Here is a 20,360-nt window from a genome sequence, read left to right on the forward strand (position 1 = left end):
ACACACAAAATTAGCTGGGTGTGGTGGCACATGTCTGTAATCCCAGCTACTCGGGAGGCTGAGGCAGGAGAATTGCTTGAACTCAGCAGGCCTTCGGAAGTTGCAGTGAGCCGAGGTGGTACCATTGCACTCTAGCCGGGGAAACAAGAGTGAAACTCTGTCTTAAAAAAAAAAAAACAGAGGTGCATAATTTGGCAATAAAAAGGAATGAAGTACTGATACATGTTATATCACGATGACCCTTAAAAACATGCTAAGTGAAAGAAGCCAGCCACAAAAGACCATATATTGTATGATTTCCTTTATATGAAATGTACAGAGTTGACAAAACCATAGAGTCAGAAAGCAGATTAGTGGTTGGTAGGGTTTGAGAAAAGGGAGAAAGGAGGAATGACTACACAATGGGGTTCGGGGTTTATTCTGAGGTGACAAAAATATTCTAAAACTAGATAGTGGTGATGGTTTGTACAACCTTGTAAATACACCAAAAACCACTACGTTATACACTAAAAGTGTGAGTTTTATGGCATGTAAATTATATTTCAACTAAAAAAGAAAGCCAGGGGTAGTGGCTCATGCCTGTAATCCCAGCACTCTGAAGGGGCTAAGGTGGGTGAATTGCTTGAGTCCAGGAGTTCAAGACCAGACTGGGCAACATGGTGAAACACCGTCTCTACAAAAAAAATACGAAAAATTAGCCAGGCGTGGTGCTGTGCACCTATAGTCCCAGCTACTCAGAAGGCTGAGGTAAGAAGATTGCTTAAACCTGGGAGGTGGAGGCTGCAATGAGCCAAGATCATACCACTGTACTCCAGCCTGGGCAACAGAGCAAGACCCTGTCTCAAAAAAAAAGAAAAGAAAAGAAAAGAAAGCCAGAGATATACTCAAACCAAGGTATGTACGCACAAGGTTGTGTCTTGATTACAAAATGAAAAACTAGAATCAGTAGAAAAGGTCATAAACAGAAATGATTAATAAATCACAACAGACACATAGAATATTGTGCAGCTACTGTAAGATCCTCATAACAGAAAGGTATGTTGAAGGAAATGAAGTTGAAGAAGAATGAAATATAAAAAAGACAGAACAATACATACGGTTTGTACCAAAGCCAATGTCCTGGTTGTGATACTGTACCCTAGGTATGTATGACATAACCACTGGGAGGACCTGGGTGAAGGCTATGTGGGAGCTCTGTAACAGCGCTGTACTTCCTTCACAGTAAATTATTTTAAATGTATAATTACTTCAAAGTAAAATTGGAAAACAATTTCTGAAAGTAGCTTCCTGTGGGTGCTTTGCATATGTTTTATTATTTGTATCAAACTTCTGTGGGGGGTATTGTTGTTTCCATTGTACACAGGAAGGAATGGGGTAGACACAGTCTGCCTCTGAAGCTCTTTCTCTTGATTCCTGAAATACCATACAGCTTTGTGGTCATTCTCCTCCAAAGTGACAATAACTAATTCCTAACCATTAACATTTATTGAATGCTCACTGTGTACCAAGAAATTTATAAGTGCAGGAAAGAAGCATGTGGCTACCAAGAGCAGTGTCAGACTCTGAACCCAGGTATAGCCAGCTCTGGAGTCTTGGTTCTCATTCCCAGTCTCTGTGTGGATGGCTCAATAGAATGGTTGCTGTGAATCCCTTGGTAATCTGTTTTTAAGGTTATCTGGGCCTTACTTTCAGGCTTACGCTTCCTCTGCATTCGACCATGCAGTCAGAGCCACTGTTGTAGAATGTGTGCTGGTGATAAGCTAGGCCCACAATGCGTGATCCAACAGCTCCCATCATGCATGTGGCCCCTGCCCAAAGACAGAAGGTGCAAGGCCCAGCCTGAGGACCAAGGCATGCAGGGCAGCTCTAAATTTTGTCTTCTCTTTCCCAAAAGAGGATGCCCTGTAATGCCCTGAATACACCCATGAATGAGACTGTGAACAGATGAGGAGGAAGCCTGCAGGCCTTGCTCTGGTTCTAATGGTTGCAGCAATGCCAGTGTTCTCAATTACCAAGTCACCCTCTTAAGAGTTGTGGCTTGCTGCTACTACTTCCTCATTACTTGGTTTACATCAGGAGCACCAAGATGAGAAAAACAGTGAGTTCTCTGGCCTGGAAAAAATCCCCCTCCTTGGTTATCTTCACAGGAGCCAGCAAGTCTCCCCCTTTTGGACTGACAAACATCTCTGTCCACAAGTTAAATCCCTATGACTGATCTGCTCTAGCAAAGTTTTGGAATTGACAGATTCCTGGCTGAGCTTCCTCCTGAAGATCATCTAATAAAAAGGAACTTGGAGCTTTTGCAAAAAGGCCATCTCATAAATAGCCCTTTCCTTGGTATGCTAGTAGTCTGCCAATGTGTATAAGAGAAAAAGAAAACTATAACAGAAAAGAGAACCACCGAATGTCCACCAAATTGACCTCTAGACTGACATGTTACAGTGATTATGACCAGCCAGCTCTGATCTGAGAAGCCATCAGCATCTCTAAAACAAATCACAAGATAGCTATCACAACAATAAGGAGACCGAGACGTAGGTCACGCTTTTGATGTGGTATCTGAAGGCCAGGAAGAAAGTGGTGCATGCAGTTAGAGAAGCAGCCTGCAATGTCAACATAAAGGATGAGAGAAAGCATGAGTAGAGAACGTCACCTTGGAATCCGTGGCCAGGAGAACTGTACCATCCTCACGTATCAAAGGCTGCTGGATGTTCACAAGCATCCCTGGATCAAGAAGACCTGTTTGTCTATTTAAGACATAAAGAAACTCAGGGTAGCTTCCAACATTTTATGCACAGTATGATCATGCTGCATTTACCTGTCCTTCCACATTTGTGAAGCTGTCTGAATAGTACTCAGCCACTTAGTGACTAAGCAGAACCCCCACCCATCTCTTCTGCAATGAGATGTACATAGAGTCAGGTTTACAAATTGAGACAGGATGAAATGCAGATGCATCCCCCAGGGCTTTCCAGGACGACTACAGACTGTGGCCATTCTGCCAAGAAAAGTTAACTTGATTTTCAGAAAATCATCAAGGCATCCTCAACTCCAGCTCTCTCTCTGATATATTTTGGATTGCTTGTTTTCCCCTCTTTCTGTTCCTTTTAAAGTAAGTTCAATAGATTATATTAAAAAGAATGTACGAATTAACTGTAGCACTGAGACCTTATCTCACTTTAGGCCTTTTGTGTGTACTGCAGAAATGCCCCAATCTTGAATTATAAAATAATTGTTTTCCTGTATGAATGATGCCTAAATTGCAGGACATAATCTGAATTCAAGGCTAGGAGAATTTCTGACCCCATCATAAATCAGGCATCCTTAGGCCTGTCCAGAGGTGTGACTGAGCAGCTCCAGAAGGGGTAGAATTAGGCAACACAACGCTGGAGGCTATGGCAGATGGGTGGGAAGCCACAACAGTGCCTGTTATAGGACATGTCTGTGCCTCCTCCATCAGCTGCAAAGGCTGATTGCAGTGAGAACAAGGGACTGACCTTGCTCCATCTTTGTCTGCCACAAACGTGGGAGTGGCTATCAGGGGACTTCTCAGGTCTTTCCGGATATAGATTTTCTCAGTTGAAGCAGCACAATTGCTTGGTTTCTCCCGTTGCACATCGAAGGGCTTCCGTTCACTCTGTACAGCTTAAATCACAACATAAATATTTGTGTTTAGAGAAACAATTCAAATCAATAAAAACCACACCCCTTGTGGTAAAGTAAGGGGTTTTCTTTAGTAAATCCATTACTGCAGGGAGGATGACTCTGGTGCTAGGTTCATCTAGCTCAGCTGTCACAGTGGACTTTTCGGCCAGAGAGAAGGAATAAAGCCAAACCATGCCATGTCAAATCTAGCGGCATAAAAAAGACCTCATGATGGGTGGTACTCCCTGCTAAAAAACTGCAGCACAGCACCTATGTGGCCTATGGAAGCACCCATGAGCCTTCTGGGCCATTTTATTAATTTTATGTTATTATTTTATTTTTTGTAGAGATGAAGCCTCATTATGTTGCCCAGTCTGGACTCATCCTGGGCTCAAGCAATCCACTCACCCCAGCCTGTCAAAGTGCTGGAATTACAGGCATAAGCCACCGTGCCCAGCTGGTTTTTACTTCATGCTGCTAACAAAATAGACCCTTTCAAGGATAAAGAAATGCTCATCTTTGGGCCAGGGGTGGTGGCTCACGTCTGTAATCCCAGCACTGTGGGAAGCCGAGACGGGTGGATCACTTGCCCAATATGGCAAAACCCGGCCTCTACTAAAAATACAAAAATTAGCCAGGTGTGGTGGCAGGCACCTGTAATCCCAGCTACTTGGGAGGCTGAGGCAGGGAGAATTGCTTGAACCTGGGAGGTGGAGGCTGCAGTGAGCCAAGATGCAGTGCCACTGCACTCCAACCTGGGCGACAGAGCGAGAGACTGCCTCAAAAAAACAAACAAAAAATGCCCACCTTCAAGTGGGCCCTTAATAGAATGCATTTCCTATGCCACAATTTGTAGAGGAACCCTTCTAATTTCCAACTCAAGTCTGAATAGCTTCTGCAAACTGTTTAATGGTTGTCAATTTTATATCATGCTAGCAAACTCTCCTTTTAGCAGTCTAATGTAAGAGCAGATATGCATGTTAGAAGCAACTGAAGAAAATTAAAGCTTTTTAAAGACAAAAGTGATGAAGGTCAGGGACTAACATTCAGATATGCTGCTAATCAAACTGCTATCCAGTTAAATATTGTGTTTGCAGCTACAGCTGTGATCACAAGAAAACTGATTTCAGTCATTGCTCTGGGTAAAAATATTCATCATTGAGAAAAAGGACAGCTTGGCAATGTGGGCCAGTCCCACACCAAGCCAGAGATTTATTTATTCACTTTGGGGAAAGAGCAGTATCATTAGATAAAATAAAAACATCACACCAGGCAGAAATTAGGTTGATATTTCTAATTTCTCAAAAAATACATTTCCATTTATTCTCCAGTGAATTTTGTGGATTCCCGTTCCCAGAAACGTCAACATCAATACGGAAATATATTGGTTTTCAGAGTTTCTAGAAAACTATGCAAAAGATGACAGAACAATGCAGCATACTCAGCGGAAGCCTGCAGTCCTGGGTCCTCGGCCACCAGCCTTGCCAGGCTGAGTTGCATGCCTTGCTCTGCTAAGCTCCATTTTCCTACTGTGGTTTAAGCCTAACTCCACTCTCCTTGGATTTCTTTGTGCTGTCCATCTTGGGTCCTGGTCTTCATGTTTTCATCACTAGCTAGGGAAGTGACCTCCATGCTGATTGGTCCCTGAAAACCCCCAAAATTCTGTCTATGGGAGTGGAAAGGAGGGGCCTGAGACCTTCCCTGGCTGCCCCACACATCCAGGAGCAATAGCTTTCTCTTTAGAACCCCAGCTACACAGAGGCTTGGCAAAGGACCTTATCCCAAAGAAAGTAGAGGGGCTAAGAAGACAGGGAGTAGGCTTATGTAATCCTCAGGAGCAATATATAAGTAAGGTGATTAAGTAGATCACAGATGAGGACCCTGTGGCTGAGGCTACGTGTGTCCTCAGGCGTCATAGCTCTTAGTGGCACACCTGGAGGTAGATTTGGTATCAGCTTTCCTCCAAAGCCTGTGTTCAACCCACTCCACTAAGCTGCCTCCTGATGCATCTGCATTAAGGCTTTCCACACACACAGCAGGAGGAGACCAACCCCCACAGCGTTGGCTCTCAATCACCTAGCTGACCCATGAGGTAAACCAAAATGAAGCCTGAGTGCATATTTTTTTCTTAAAGTATTTTAAGGCCAGATATAGAAACCTTATTTAATAGACTCTTGTTTACTCTCTCCCTCCACATTAACTCATGTGGTTTTTAAATATTGTTACTCACATTCCATTTTCATGCCCATCTCTAAGCATTTTTTCAGCCGGCAAAACTGACAGCGGTTCCGGTGATGTTTATTGATGATGCAGTCTTGGTTGCTCCGGCAGCTGTAGGTCAAATTTTTCCTCACACTCCTTTTGAAGAAACCTTTGCAACCTTCACAACTGACAGCCCCATAGTGACGGCCTGAAACAGGAGAAAGAATACACAAATATTTTGTGACTATATTTGTGGATTCACCAAAGAGGTGATCTGTCAGTTCCTGTGCAAGTGATGGGTGCGTACACTGTTAGGTGCCAACAGCCATGTGGCCTGAGCATTAAGCATACTGGCCACACCCTTCACGTAATTTCTCTACAATCTTTCAAGTAGCCTTATGAGTTCATGATGGAAATACTGAAGCTCAGACGGGTTATATGACAGCTGGCAGATGGCATGACCTTAGTGCTCTTAGTATACAAATGGTCTAACATACAGTAGGAGCTCACAGGTGACGGCTGAACTCTACTGTCCACTTGAACACACCTTGGTCCTATTCCTGGAGATCTGGGCTTGTGATGCGGCTCAGGTCCCGTTCTGCCACGAGTGGCACATAGCAGACACGTGCATGTGTGGCTTTGGCAGAGGGTCTCACTCCTGCATTTAGCCCCTCTCTCTCTGATTCACGTCCTGGGCCCTAAACCTCCCCTGGGGAAGCGGGATAGTCACAGGGAGAAGCATGGGGACTGTGACTGCCGAAGCCCACAGCAAAAGAGGATTACCATATGGCTCCACCTGGGCTAGCTACTCAGAGCTTCTAGAAACACAGTTCTAGGAATGCATTTATTAAACACAGTTCATTTTTCTAATCTTGTTTTACTTTGGTGTCTCTTTTTATTTTTGATACATTGTAATTGTCCATGTCCATATTTATGAGGTATAATTTGATATTTCAATATATCCACATGTTGTATAATGATCAAATCAGGTAGAGTGACCATCACCTTACGCATTTATCATTTCTTTGTAATAAGGACATTCAAAAGCCTTTCTTCTAGGTATTTTATAATATGTAATACCTTATTGTTAGCTATGGCTACAGTGCAATAGACCAGAACTTGTTCCTACTACTAAACTGTAACTTTGTACCAGTTAGTCAGTCTTTCCCAACTATCTCTCACTTTTCCCCTCCCCAGTCTTGGTGCCATTATTCTACTCTCTGTTTCTATGATATCGATTTTTTTTTTTTTTTAAGGATTCCACATGAGTGAGATCGTACTTGTCTTTCTGTGTCTGGCTGATTTCACGTAACATGATGTCCTCCATGTTCATCTATGTTGTCACAAAGAGCAGGATTTCATTCAGTTTTATGTATTCCACTGTGTTACATACCACATTTTCTTTATCCATTCATCCGCTGTTGGATACTTAAGCTGATTCCACATCTTGGCCATTGTAAATAGTCATGCAGTAAGCGTGGGAGTGCAGATATTTCTTCAACATAATGATTTTATTTCCTTTGGATATGGATCCAGTACTGAGATTGCTGGATCATGTGGTAGTTCTATTTTTAATTTTTTGAAGAACCTCCATATAGTTTTCTATAGTGGCTGTACTAGCTTACAATCCCACCAACAATGTGTAAGTGTTCCCTTTTCTCCACATCCTCCCTAGCACTTCTTTTCGTCTTTTTAATTGTAGACATTTTTTCTTTTCTTTTTTTTTTTTTTGAGACAAGAGTCTTAGTCACTCAGACTGGAGTGCAGTGGCGTGATTTCGGCTTGCTGCAACCTCCACCTCCTGGGTTCAAGTGATTCTTGTGCCTCAGCCTCCCAAGTAGCTGGAATTATAGGTGTGCACCACTACACTAGGCTAATTTTTTTATTTTTGTAAGATTTTATAAAAATAAAATCTTTTATATATATATATATATATTTTTTTTTTAAGACAAGAGTCTTGCTTTTGTCACCCAGGCTGGAGTGCAGTGGTGCGATCTTGGCTTACTGCAACCTCTGACTCCCAGGTTCAAGCAATTCTCCTGCCTGAGCCTCCCAAGTAGCTGGGATTACAGGAACTTGCCACCACACTCAGCTAATTTTTGTATTTTTAGTAGAGACGGTTTTACCATGTTGGCCAGGCTAGTCTCGAACTCCTGACCTCAGGTGATCCACCTGCCTTGGCCTCCCAAAGTGCTGGGATTACAGATGTGAGACACTGCACCCTGCCAAAAATTATATATCTTATAAAAATACAAAAATTAGTAGAGATGAGGTTTTGCCATGTTGGCCAGGCTGGTCTCGAACTCCTGGCCTCATGTGATCTGCCCACCTCGGCCTGCCAAAGTGCTGGGATTATAGGCATGAGCCACTGCACCCAGCCTGATTATAGACATCCTAACTGGAGGTGATACCTCATGTGGTGATTTGCATTTCCCTGAAGATTAGTGATGTTGAGCATTTTTTCATATAACTTGGCCATTTGAATGTCTTCTTTTGAGAAACGTCTATTAAGGTATTTTGCCCATTTTAAAATTGGGTCACTTGTTTTTTTTGCTGTTGAGTTGTTTAAGTTCCCTATACGTTCTGGGTAGTAACCCTTTGTCAGGTGTACAGTTTGCATGGTATCTCCAACTTTTAATTATCAATGACATTAAAAAGTGCCCCTGGCCGGGCAAGGTGGCTCACGCCTGTAATCCCAGCACTTTGGGAGGCCGAGGCAGGCAGATCACAAGGTTAGGAGTTCAAGACCAGCCTGGCCAATATGATGAAACCCAGTCTCTACTAAAAATACAAAAATTAGCCGGTGGCAGACGCCTATAGTCCCAGCTACTCGGGAGGCTGAGGCAAGAGAATCGCTTGAACTCGGGAGGCAGAGGTTGCAGTGAGCCGAGATCACACCACTGCACTCCAACCTGAGCAACAGAGCGAGACTCCCGTCTCAGAAAAAAAAGTGGCCCCTCCTTCAGTTTAGTTTTCTTATTCACAAAGTACTTTCACATACATTATGCCCACTTGTTTCCAGCTGAGACTGACCATGGACATGCTCTTCTGATTCTGTCTTGTTTATATAATCCAATTTCATAGCTACATTGCCAAGGAGGATATATTTCACAGGATTACCATTTAAGGTGGCTACAGAGAATCCATTGTTCTAAGCTCTAGTATGCAAAACCATTTTCCAAGTGTGCATCTGGAATAACTCAGTCTTGTTCTTTTAAGAATAGTTGTGGTAAAGTGCCTTCTATAATATTGTTTTTCCTTTCTTTGCAGTATATTTCCTTGAGTTCTCTATCCCTTTGAGTGACACTAATATCAGGAGACAATGGCACCAAGAGCCTGTGACCAGGCCTTTCCTTTAAGCTCAGAAGAAGACTGACAAATGGGGAAGCCAAGCAGATTCTATGGCCCTTTTGTTATGTTCATGCTTCACTCATTTGTTCAGAAGTTTGTAGAGTGCCTTTCCTTGCTGAGCAAGAAGACACGAATACAGAGATAGATGGTAAGACATGGTTTTTGGTCTGACATTCTGATGGGGAAGACAGGCCTGTAAAGAGTGAATTATATGAGTATGCAACAAGTGATTAGAGAAATCTGTAGGAAAGGGCAATCAGAATCACAAGCAGCACTGTCTATCTGCCTATTGGGGTAGGTGAGGGCTTCAGAGAAGGGATTGGATGGGTTGGGTTTACCAGGACAAAGGGTGGGAGCAGAGGCAGGCACTATTGGCAGATAAATGGTGTCACCAGCATGGAAGGGAAATTGGAGCTTCTGATCTTCTGTATTCTGTAGATGCTTGCCTGGGGCTGTCTTCCTAAGAGGCTTGGGCCAACCTCCTTTTTAAAAAACAAAACAAACAAAAACCAGGACTACAGTGTCCAAAGTTCCTGTGAATTTTGTGACCACAGAAGAAAGTGGAACCAAGCAGCCGTCACAGAACACAGGCCTGTGCCCCTGGCATCCCTGGTACTGTGTTCTTGTAAAATACTTCTCCATTCCTTCCTGTCTGCCTCACTAACCTTCTATGGATCCCCAGTACAAGCAGGCCAACACTTGAATTTTTGGGCCAGACATCTTCTTCAGTCTCACTTTACCCAATCGTAATCACAGAAGCCTATGAGCTCTCTCTCAAGGACACCATGGGTATACACCTTAAACTCTAGGTCCTGGCTCCACTTGCTGGAATGCCCTCCTCCTGCTCCAACCAACATGTACACAATCACCAAGGCTCCCAGGTGCGACTGCCTCTGTGGGGCCTTTCCTGACCCTGGGACACTAGCTGTAATCACATGCCTCCTCCTGCTTCATTACAGCAGTTATTTATAGTGGGTTATAGTGAGGGGATGTTAAGAGATAGTTACAGTTAGGATGAAGGGGGATTATACAAATTATACATCTTGTAAAATAGCCAAGTGCTGTACAAATGTTAATGAGATTAGAGAATGAGTACTTTCTTAGCAGCACATAAATACTACACACTCAACCAAGATTTACAAATCACAGAAATCATTTCTTGACTTTTCCTTTTGATGTCTAATTATCTGACAAACTACCTTACTTATTTACATCATTACCCCAATAAGAAAAGTAGAATTCATGTGTGAAACCTACAAACGTACATAAAATGGTCTTTCTAAATAAACTACCACCCCACCTCACAACAGTTACTTCATGCTGTTGGCCCATTACAAGTGCCAGCATAACCTGGAACTACATACCGGAGGCTTTGTCGCCACAGACCACACAGTACTCTACCACCTGGGGCCGCTGGACGTCCGTCTTCCCCAGTAAACGCTCCACAGAGGCAGAATCCGTGACAATCTGAGAGAAACCAGGAAACAAACAGGGGTGCCAATTAAAAATCAAATCACTGCCAGGCACGGTGGCTCACGTCTATAATCCCAGCACTTTGGGAGGCCGAGGCGGGTGGATCACTTGAGGTCGGGAGTTCAGGACCAGCCTGGCTAACATGGTGAAACCCTGTCTCTACTAAAAATACAAAATTAGTCAAATGTGGTGGCGGGCGCCTGTAATCCCCAGCTACTCTGGAGGCTGAGGGAGGAGAACTGCTTCAACCCGGGAGGCAGAGGTTGTAGTGAGCCGAGACTGCACCACTGCACTCCAGCCTGGGCAACAGAGTGAGACCCCATCTAAAAAACAAGCAAACAAAAACCCAGATCAATAAGCAAAGTAATGTTTAACTACAAATTCTCAATGTTGGGTTTCTAAGCAGGAGAACTCTGGACAGAACTGGGAAAATTCCAGAAGACAACCTAATCTGACACCTAGAATGGCTCTGCCACTCATCCGGACTGCTCATCAGCTGGGTGGTTTCCCAGGGTCAGGCGCTGGTTTCCACTGATCTACTCTATCTGGCTACTACAACCACCCAAAATTGTGGCCCATGTGGGGAATCACACACAGATGCTTCAAAATGAAGATATTTAAGATTCTTCCCGTAACAACTTGAATGTACGCAAAGAGGTGTATTGGCAGAGAAATAACCAAACTTTATTAATTAAATAACTAGGACTCTGACTGAGGCAGCTGGTGGTGAGATGACGAGAACAAATGACCTTTGAAACCTGCTATCTTCCCCTCATTTGTGGTGATTTTCTAGGTGACAGCAATTCATCTGGGAGAATACTATAACTGGTATCAATATAAGAAAGTGAAAAATAGCTGTTATTTTAAAATGTACTTGAACTTGAGCCAACAATAAGCCTTAAAATGATTTATACGTGGTGGGAACACATACAGAAATCATTAATTAGAATCACCTCTTGTGAAACATGCAACAAAATCAACAGCCATTCTTTCACAGACAAGGAGTACTCTAAAGAAGGAGGAAGGAATTCTGATTTCAGATGATCACAATGTACTCCGGGAAAGGAAGGATGAGACAGCATTTAGTAAGTGCAGCGTAAGATGTCTAAAACAACAGTTCTGAAAGCTGAACATATTGGCGTTCTGATCCCAGCTCAATCAGAAGACAAAAAAATTCTTCCCTTCCTTAAGTCTCTTCATAGTAGAACCTCCCCACCCAAAACAGAGATTCTAAGCAGCATTAAATCAATAGCCAAAAGGTGGAAGCAACCTACATGTCCACCAACAGATGAAGAGATAAAATGTGGTCTATATACAGAGTGGAATTCTACTCAGCCTTTAAAAGGAATGGAATTCTGACACATGCTACAATATGGATGGGTGAAATAAGCCAGTCACACAAACGCTGATTTCACTTATATGAGGTACCTAGAGTAGTCAAATTCATGGAGACAGAAAGTAGAATGGTGGTCACCAGGGGCTGGGGAAGGGGGAGAGAAGACTTACTATTCAGTAAGTACAGAGTTTCAGCTTAGGAAGAGGAAAAGAGTTACACAGAGCTGGATAGTGGTACAACAATGTAAATCTACTTAATGCCACTAAACTGTATACCTAAAGCTGGTTAAGATGATAAGTTTTATATTATGTGTATTTTATCAAAAATTAAAAAAAAAAAAAGAAACACGACCCTGACGAAGCATGCTCCGTGCTCAGCCATCATGGGATACTGACCTTAAGTTTCTGTTCTCTAAGTGTTGAGTTTGGAGATTCTATGCTTCCCAGACTCATGCTAGCAACAACCCTGCTTTCCTTCAATGTCTGCTCTTTTCCTTGCTATAGACTGTCCTCAACCCCATCGTGCCTTGACAGAGCAGGAAGAACCAGGGCAGAGACAGAGACAAGAATTGAGGGGCCCAGGGCGAGTAGTACACAGTGGCAAGTAAAGACAGAATGAAACGCTGGGGCCACAGACCTGATGATCTGGACAAGTCGGTTCTCACCTGGCTGTAGTCAGCCCTAGGTGGTACCTTTAAAATATCAAGGGCTGCCACTTGATGGCCTTAGGTAAGAACAATTCTCCAGTAGCCTCAGTGCTGGCTTGCTCATGTCAGTCTTCTGTGGCCACTGACTTCCTGGTTCTACTTCCATCCTCTCTGAGTATTATAGTTGACTGTCTTCTGGGCCTTGCCACTGGTTTGCTGGTTTATTACTTTGGCCAAAGCAGCAACCTGCCATGCTTGCAGGTCCCCAAAGAACCTTCCAGGGATGGATTTGGCCTCGAAGGCAGACGTAAGAACAAGTCAGGAACAAGTTCAATAGCACAAGTGCTGAAACAAATACCTGTCCAAAGGCCTTACCTGGATCCTGCCAGGGACGAGGTTGTCTGAGGTGGTGAATATGAGTTGCTTGGCGCTGGATGTCTCTGGGGAAGCCAGGATCACCTTCCCAGTTCCAGCTCCATCTGGGCTGGTCAGGATGAACTGCTGTTTGGGGGATCCGGAGGCGTCCACTGCGGTGACTATCTGGATCTTCTGTCCTGTCTGCTGGTCTGTGACAATCTATAAGACACAACATGGAGGCTGCTCTCATGGAGTGTCACAAGACCCATGCATTTGCAGGTGGTGCTCAAAGTGGTGACTGCCAAAAACCAGTCCTTGAATTAATGCTGTCTAACATGCATTTTCACCAGTTCACGGTGAACTGAGAAAAATAAAACACGACAGTGAGCTTTTCAGAAACAAATTTTCATAAAGCTAATTTTAGTCTAGGACTGTATCTTTCCTGTTTTTAGAATTAAAACGCCCTTTCTTTTATGAAATGAAGGCAGTAATAAATAATAGGTTTAACTTTTTGAAAAGTCCTTGTCCTCACCTAGTAACAAATGTAGGCAATCCTAACTCTTTTTGAAATGCTACTGATCCACAAAATCCAAAAACTTGGGAATGAGTGCTTCAAAGACGGCGTCTTTCTAAAAGGTCCTGTAAATAATATTGCCTTAGGTTGAGAGAATACAGGGAGACCCTTGCTGACACACACTCAACTCACCACTAATTGACCACCCACCTCCTTCACTCCCACTTCCTGACTCTGAGGTCTTTTAAGGATAGAGACTACACCTGATTCACTGCTATATCCCCAGGGCCAGCACAAGGCCTGGCACAGAGAGAAGACAATAAAAGATCATAGGATGCACCGAAGAAAGTGGGCACTGACTCTGGAGAAGTCTTGACCCTTATTCCTCTGGGAGTTCCCACTCTTCAGGAGTCTCGCTGTCAAGATTCCACTTCTTCACACAGTCCTTGTCTAATTGCATCAGTCACAACAAAAACAGTTGCTATGACAAGAATGAACTCTCTTATTCTTGCTCATGAAGTTCTTTGAAGTTGTTCTAATCCCCGTCCTGCCTCTCTCCTAGGCCAGATGTTCCTGGCTAGCAGCACTGCCACCTCTCCCTCCAGGCACCAGCAGACCCTTACTGCAAAGAAGACTCTTGAGCTGCTGCTGCTGCTGTGTTGGGTGAGGGGAAACGTGCTATGTCTCTGGCTGGAACTCAGTTTCCTACAGCACAGTACATTTATGGGCAGGTCTAGCATCTGCACCACCTCTTGACAGACTTTTGAAATGGAACTCCAGCTGGGTGCAGTGGCTCACGCCTGTAATCCCAACACTTTGGGAGGCCGAGGTGGGAGGATCACCTGAAGTCAGGAGTTCAAGACCAGCCTGGTCAACATGGTGAAACCCTGTCTCTACTAAAAATACAAAAATTAGCTGGGCGTGGTGGTGGGCGCCTGTAGTCCCAGCTACTTGGAAGGCTGAGACACGAGAATCGCTTGAACTCAGGAGGCGGAGTTTGCAGTGAGCTGAGATCGTGCCACTGCACTCCAGCCTGAGTGACAAAAGGGAAACTTCATCTCCAAAAAAAAAAAGAAATGGAACTTCAAGGTTGAGATAACAAACTCACACAGTCTAACACAACAGCTTGGCTAACTGCAATACAGAAAATAAGACAATGTTGGCTGGCTCAAAATAAGATGACATAGGCAAGAAAAGATTCAATCACTTAAATGTTTACTGAGCACCCACTACGAGTCAAACACTGTTCTGGGTACTACGAATAGGGATGTGAACAAAAAAAGGTCCCACCATCATGGAACTAAATTTCTATTGGGGGAAACAGACCATGAACTCTGAATAAATAATATCAGTCAGTGTAAATGCCCTGGAGAAAACAAAAAGCAGAATAAACAGAGAAAGCATGACATTGGGAAGGAGACAGGGATGCAACTTTAGGAGGAAAGACATCTCTGAGTATGTGACACTGAGCAAAGACTTGAATCAAACACAAGAGGAAACTGCAAAAATGTGGCAAAGTGTGCCACAGGGCACAGCCAAGTGCAAGACCAGAGAGGCAGCAGAATAGGATGACAGATCCAAGAATGAATCCTCAGCTAATCATGGGACAAACCCCAGTATATCATCATCTCCAACTAAAGGGGCAAAAGATGTTTAAGGCTCAAGGAGAATGGATTTGGAAAGAATGAAAGGAAGAACTTTCATCGTTACAATCTGTGACATGCCCAGAGTCCCCCAGAAACATAAAACATGAGACAGAAAACCTTGTGAAAAGAATTATCTTAAAAAAAAACTTTCCTACGCATGGCTCAACTGAAAGATTGCAGACACAGGCTGGTTGACACATCTCTCAGCTGCCACAGAAAGGATTCTTGCCTTAGATAAACAAGATGGCCTTTGGAAGCCCTCATAACCTGAGCTCTGTGAGTCAAATGTCTATCAATTCTTTTTTTTTTTTTTTTTTTTTTTTTTTTGAGACAAGAGTCTCGCTTTGTCACCCAGGCTGGCATGCAGTGGCATGAGCATGGCTCACCGCAGTCTCAACCTCCTGGGCCCAAGCAATCCTTCTGCTTCGGCCTTCTGTGTAGCTGAGACCACAGGCGCATACCACCACACCCAGCTAATTTTTTAGAAAAATTTTTTGTAGAGATGGAGTATCATTTTGTTGCCCAGGGTGGCCTCAAATTCCTGGGCTCAAGTGATCCTGCTGCCTTGGCCTCCCAAAGTGCTAGGATTCAGGCATCAGCCACCAAGCCCGGCTCATGTCTATCAATTTTTGTTTCCTTCCTAAACTGTTTTCCCTGTTAAGAAATGACATAGTTATGTGATTGAGAGGGGTCTTCGATTACCAACTAAAACCAAGGCAACACTAGTAATTCCTTTGCCCTTTTGTGTTCAGAGATGACACATGCTGTGCCAGAGCACACACAGATAACCAGCATGTCATTTCTTGTATGCTCTTCTCTAGTCATTGGGGTTGAGGTATGGCAAGTATGAGGTCAGGGTACGGTATTGGGAGGTAGAAGTTACTGGTTCCAGACAGGGACAGCAGCTCTTAGTGGCAGTATATAACATACTTCAAGGCTTAAATTTTTTTTTTTTTTTTTTTTTTCGAGACAGGGTCTTGTTCTGTTACCCACGTTGGAGTGCAGTAGCACGATCCTGGCTCACTGCAGCCTCGACCTCCTAGGCTCAAGCAATCCTCCCATCTCAGCCTCCAGAATAGGTGGGACTACAGGTAAGCACCATCATGCCTGGCAATTTTTTTTTTCTCTAGAGATGGGGTCTCACTATTTTGCCCAAGCTGGTCTTGAACATCTGGGTTCAAGTGATCCTCGTGCCTTTGCCTCCCAAGGAGTTTACAGGTGAGAACCAATGCACCTGGCTAGATTATTCGTTTCTTTTTTTCTCAAAGACTCACGCTTATAAAAATTCAATGAATTACTTATAATTTTGGGGTTTTATCTTCACCCTCCTAAGACATCTGTATCCTCTACTTAGAGAGATCACGCCCATGAAAAAACTAAAAATGCAGGCAGAAAGAAAAATCTCCCAAATACCCTATTGGAACACAAGGGTGACCATTAGGCAAGACCTTGTTAACAAACACAGATTCCTATTTAATTACCTAGAGGAAACATCAAATTGCACGGATATATCCAAGCTCATTAAAACTTAAGTTGGCTGTGGAGGAGAGGTATTGTGCATAGAACTGTGCCCCCTGAAAAGATACATTCCAGCCATAATTCCCAGTATCTATTAATGTACCTTACTTGGAAGTAGGGCCTTTGCAAATGTAATTAGGATAAGATGAGGTAATACTGCATTAGGGTGGCCCTAATTCAATGACTAGTGTCCTTATAAGAAGACCATGTGGCAATGGAAGCAGAGACTGGAGTGATGCAGCTGCAAGCAAGTGAGGAATGCCAAGGACTGGTGGCACCCACCAGAAGGTAGGAGGAGGCAAGGAAGGACACTCTCCTAGAACCTTAAGAGAGCATGGCCCTGCTGACAACTTGATTTCAGACTTCTGGCAACCAGAAGGTTGGGAAAATAAATTTCTATTGTTTTAAGCCACCAAATTTGTGGTAATTTATTGTGACAGCCCTGGGAAACTAATACAAGAGGCAAATTTTATTTAATTTCTTTACTTGGAACAAAAGTTCTTAAATTCCTGTCTGTAAACTATAACAAATTGGGGGGAAGGGAGGAACGTAAGAAGATATGTGTTGTTTTCTGTGATTTTTAAGGCCCTCAATAGCCTACCTATACAGTCAGGGCTGCTATAATGCTTGTTGTGAAAAGATGAATTTGTTTTAACATGATCGATATGTTAGTAAATAATTTGAGTATAATGCAAATTTTGTGTTTATGCGTGGTTTCTTCCATGAATAACACTAGGTAAACAGAAAACGACACTGAGGTGAAGTGATCCATGCAGGGATACTCAGTGCACATGGTATGAGTCACATTCAATCCATCTGGTGATTTCAGGTCACCCCATGTCCACCACTCACAGTAACTCATGAGACGCAATCCTCCCTACACCTACCTCCACAAAGAAACTACAAGGCTTTTTCTAGGTAAAGTGCCGTATTTACTTATTTATTTTTGAGATAGAGTTTCGCTCTTGTTGCCCAGGCTGGAGTGCAATGGCACGATCTTGGCTCACCACAACCTCCGCCTCCCAGGTTCAAGTGATTCTCCTGCCTCAGCCTCCCGAGTAGCTGGGATTACAGGCATGCGTCACCATGCCCAGCTAATTTTTTGTATTTTTAGTAGAGATGGGATTTCTCCATGTTGGTCAGGCTGGTCTCAAACTCCTGACCTCAGGTGATCCGTCCACCTCAGCCTCCCAAAGTGCTGGGATTATAGGCATGAGCCACCGCGCCCAACCAAGTACCGTATTTATTATAGTCACTACGTATTTTAACCACTTGCAGGTTTTATTAGATTTGCTATCTGTTTTTTAATACGTTACTGATAAAGTTTTTGAGTATTGTGTCACTAATTTCATTTTTTCCAGTCAGTCCTGTGGTTTTCATTGCACAATTTGGCAAAGTGTGGGAATTTTCAGGAACACACGTCACATTATAGCAGAACTGACTTTACTCTGCTAAGCTAAGGTCCTCTCTAGTTCTAATCCCAAAGGACCCTGGAATGATCTTATACACCACCATTCTCCCCAATGTTACCCACTCTGTTCCAGCCAGCTCAACATCTCTGTTGCAAAGAAGAGCCTGCCAATGAATGGCCTGCAGGCAAAAACCAGCCACTGGATAACTTGTTTGACTACCCAAACTTTTTTTTTTTTCCTTGGGACCAGGTCTTATTCTGTCACCCAGGCTGGAGTGCAGTAGCACAATGTTGGCTCTTTACAACCTCCACCTCTCAGCCTCAAGTGATCCTCCCATCTCAGTCTCCCGAGTAACTGGGACTACAGGCTCGTGCCAGAAAGCCTGGCTAATTCTTGTATTTTTTGTAGAGATGATGTCTCACTAGGTTGCCCAGGCTGGTCTTGACCTCCTGAGCTCAAGCGATCCACCTACATCGGCCTCCAAAGTGCTGGGATTACAGGTGTGAGCCACTGCGCTCAGCACCCTAATTTTTTTAAAAAAAAAAAAACAACTGTTTGCTAACATCTAAAAATTGAGTATTTCCCATAATCAAAATCAAATTTATAGTTCTCTTGACAAACTGGAAGCTCAGGTCATCCTGGGCTCAAGTTCTCCCCATGGTGCCAGGTGGCTGGTGCTGCGTGTGGGTTGGCTACCTCTTTAGATGAGGTAGCCTCTCCATTTTATCCCTGTCATTACCTTGCCACCTCTTTCACTGTAAACACCTGTGACAGGACTTGGTAGCTACAGACATGAATAGGAATGCTTGCTCTAGTACTTCCCAGCTGTGTCAACTTGGAGCAGTTACATAAGCCCTTGAGCTCCATTTATATATCTATGAAAAAGGATGACTAGGAAAGTGAAATGATGTGATGTGTGTGAAACTGCTTGGTACACTGCCCAGAACATGACAGGACCTTGGTAAAGTATTTCTTCCCTCTAAGCTCTCACATACTCCTTTTCTCAGTCTTGTCTTATCCTTTTCATCTTATCAAATCGCTCCTGATGAAGAAGTCAAGACTTTTTACCATGGCTTACTCATTCTTTCATTTATTCCTCAAATATTTACTGAGGGTCTACTCTGTCAGACAGTGTGTTAGACAGTGGCATATGAAGATGGCTCCTGCCCTCATGAAACTTTTAGTTCAGTGGAAGAGACTGGCAATACACAAGGAAACAAACCAGTCAGTAAACAATTTTAATTTATGGTACATGTTATGAGGGAAAAGATCAGGTTGGGGTAACCCTGAATAACAAAAGTACTTAACTTTAGAAAGAGAGGTCAGGGGGCTGGGCACGGTGGCTCATGCCTGTAATCCCAGAATTTTGGGAGGCCGAGGCAGGCGGATCACGAGGTCAGGAGATCGAGACCATCCTATCTAACATGGTGAAACCCCGTCTCTACTAAAAATACAAAAAATTAGCCAGGTGTGGTGGCAAGCACCTGTAGTCCCAGCTACTCAGGAGGCTGAGGCAGGAGAATGGCATGAAACCGGGAGGCAGAGGTTGCAGTGAGCCAAGATCACGCCACTACACTCCAGCCTGGGCGACAGAGCGAGACTCCACCTCAAAAAAAAAAAAAAAAAAAAAAAAAAAGGAGAGGTCAGGGAAAACCTCTGTGACAAGGTGACATTTAAGACGAGATTTGGGCTGGATGGCACAGTGGCTCGCGCCTGTAATCCCAGCACTTTGGGAGGCCGAGGCAGGCAGATCAGCTGAGGTCAGGAGTTCGAGACCAGCCTGGCCAACATGGTGAAACTCTGTCTCTACTAAAAATACAAAATTAGCCAGGTGTGGTGGCGCATGTCTGTAATCCCAGCTACTTGGGAGGCCGAGGCAGAAGAATCGCTTGAACCTGGGATGCAGAAGTTGCAGTGAGCCAACACTGTGCCACTGTACTCCAGCCTGGGTGACAAGAGGGAAATGCCTTTAAAAAAAAAAAAAAAAAAAAAAGGCCAGGCGCGATGGCTCACGCTTGTAATTCCAGCACTTTGGGAGGCCGAGGCGGGCGGATCACGAGGTCAGGAGATCGAGACCACGGTGAAACCCCGTCTCTACTAAAAAATACAAAAAATTAGCTGGGCGTGGTGGCGGGCGCTTGTAGTCCCAGCTACTCGGAGAGGCTGAGGCAGGAGATGGCGTGAACCCGGGAGGTGGAGCTTGCAGTGAGCCGAGATTGTGCCACTGCACTCCAGCCTGGGCGACAGAGCGAGACTCCGT

General features: G+C 43.9%; 1 protein-coding gene across 15 annotated transcripts in view; it reads right to left on the reverse strand.

Moving 5' to 3' along the window:
- NR2C2 (nuclear receptor subfamily 2 group C member 2) overlaps window positions 1-20,360 on the reverse strand; it is a 103,373-nt gene that overhangs the window by 22,736 nt on the left and 60,277 nt on the right. For all 15 annotated transcript variants that reach the window (XM_063630270.1, XM_055260338.2, XM_055260337.2 and 12 more), the window contains 5 exons: window positions 13,029-13,229; window positions 10,563-10,665; window positions 5,876-6,055; window positions 3,498-3,645; window positions 2,654-2,747 (listed from right to left, as the gene is read on the reverse strand). In XM_063630270.1, coding sequence (XP_063486340.1) covers window positions 2,654-2,747; window positions 3,498-3,645; window positions 5,876-6,055; window positions 10,563-10,665; window positions 13,029-13,229 — 726 coding nt within the window. The remainder of the gene's footprint in view (window positions 1-2,653; window positions 2,748-3,497; window positions 3,646-5,875; window positions 6,056-10,562; window positions 10,666-13,028; window positions 13,230-20,360) is intronic.

The sequence above is a fragment of the Symphalangus syndactylus genome, chromosome 21 (assembly GCF_028878055.3).
Source record: "Symphalangus syndactylus isolate Jambi chromosome 21, NHGRI_mSymSyn1-v2.1_pri, whole genome shotgun sequence".
Taxonomy (NCBI): Eukaryota; Metazoa; Chordata; class Mammalia; order Primates; family Hylobatidae; genus Symphalangus; species Symphalangus syndactylus.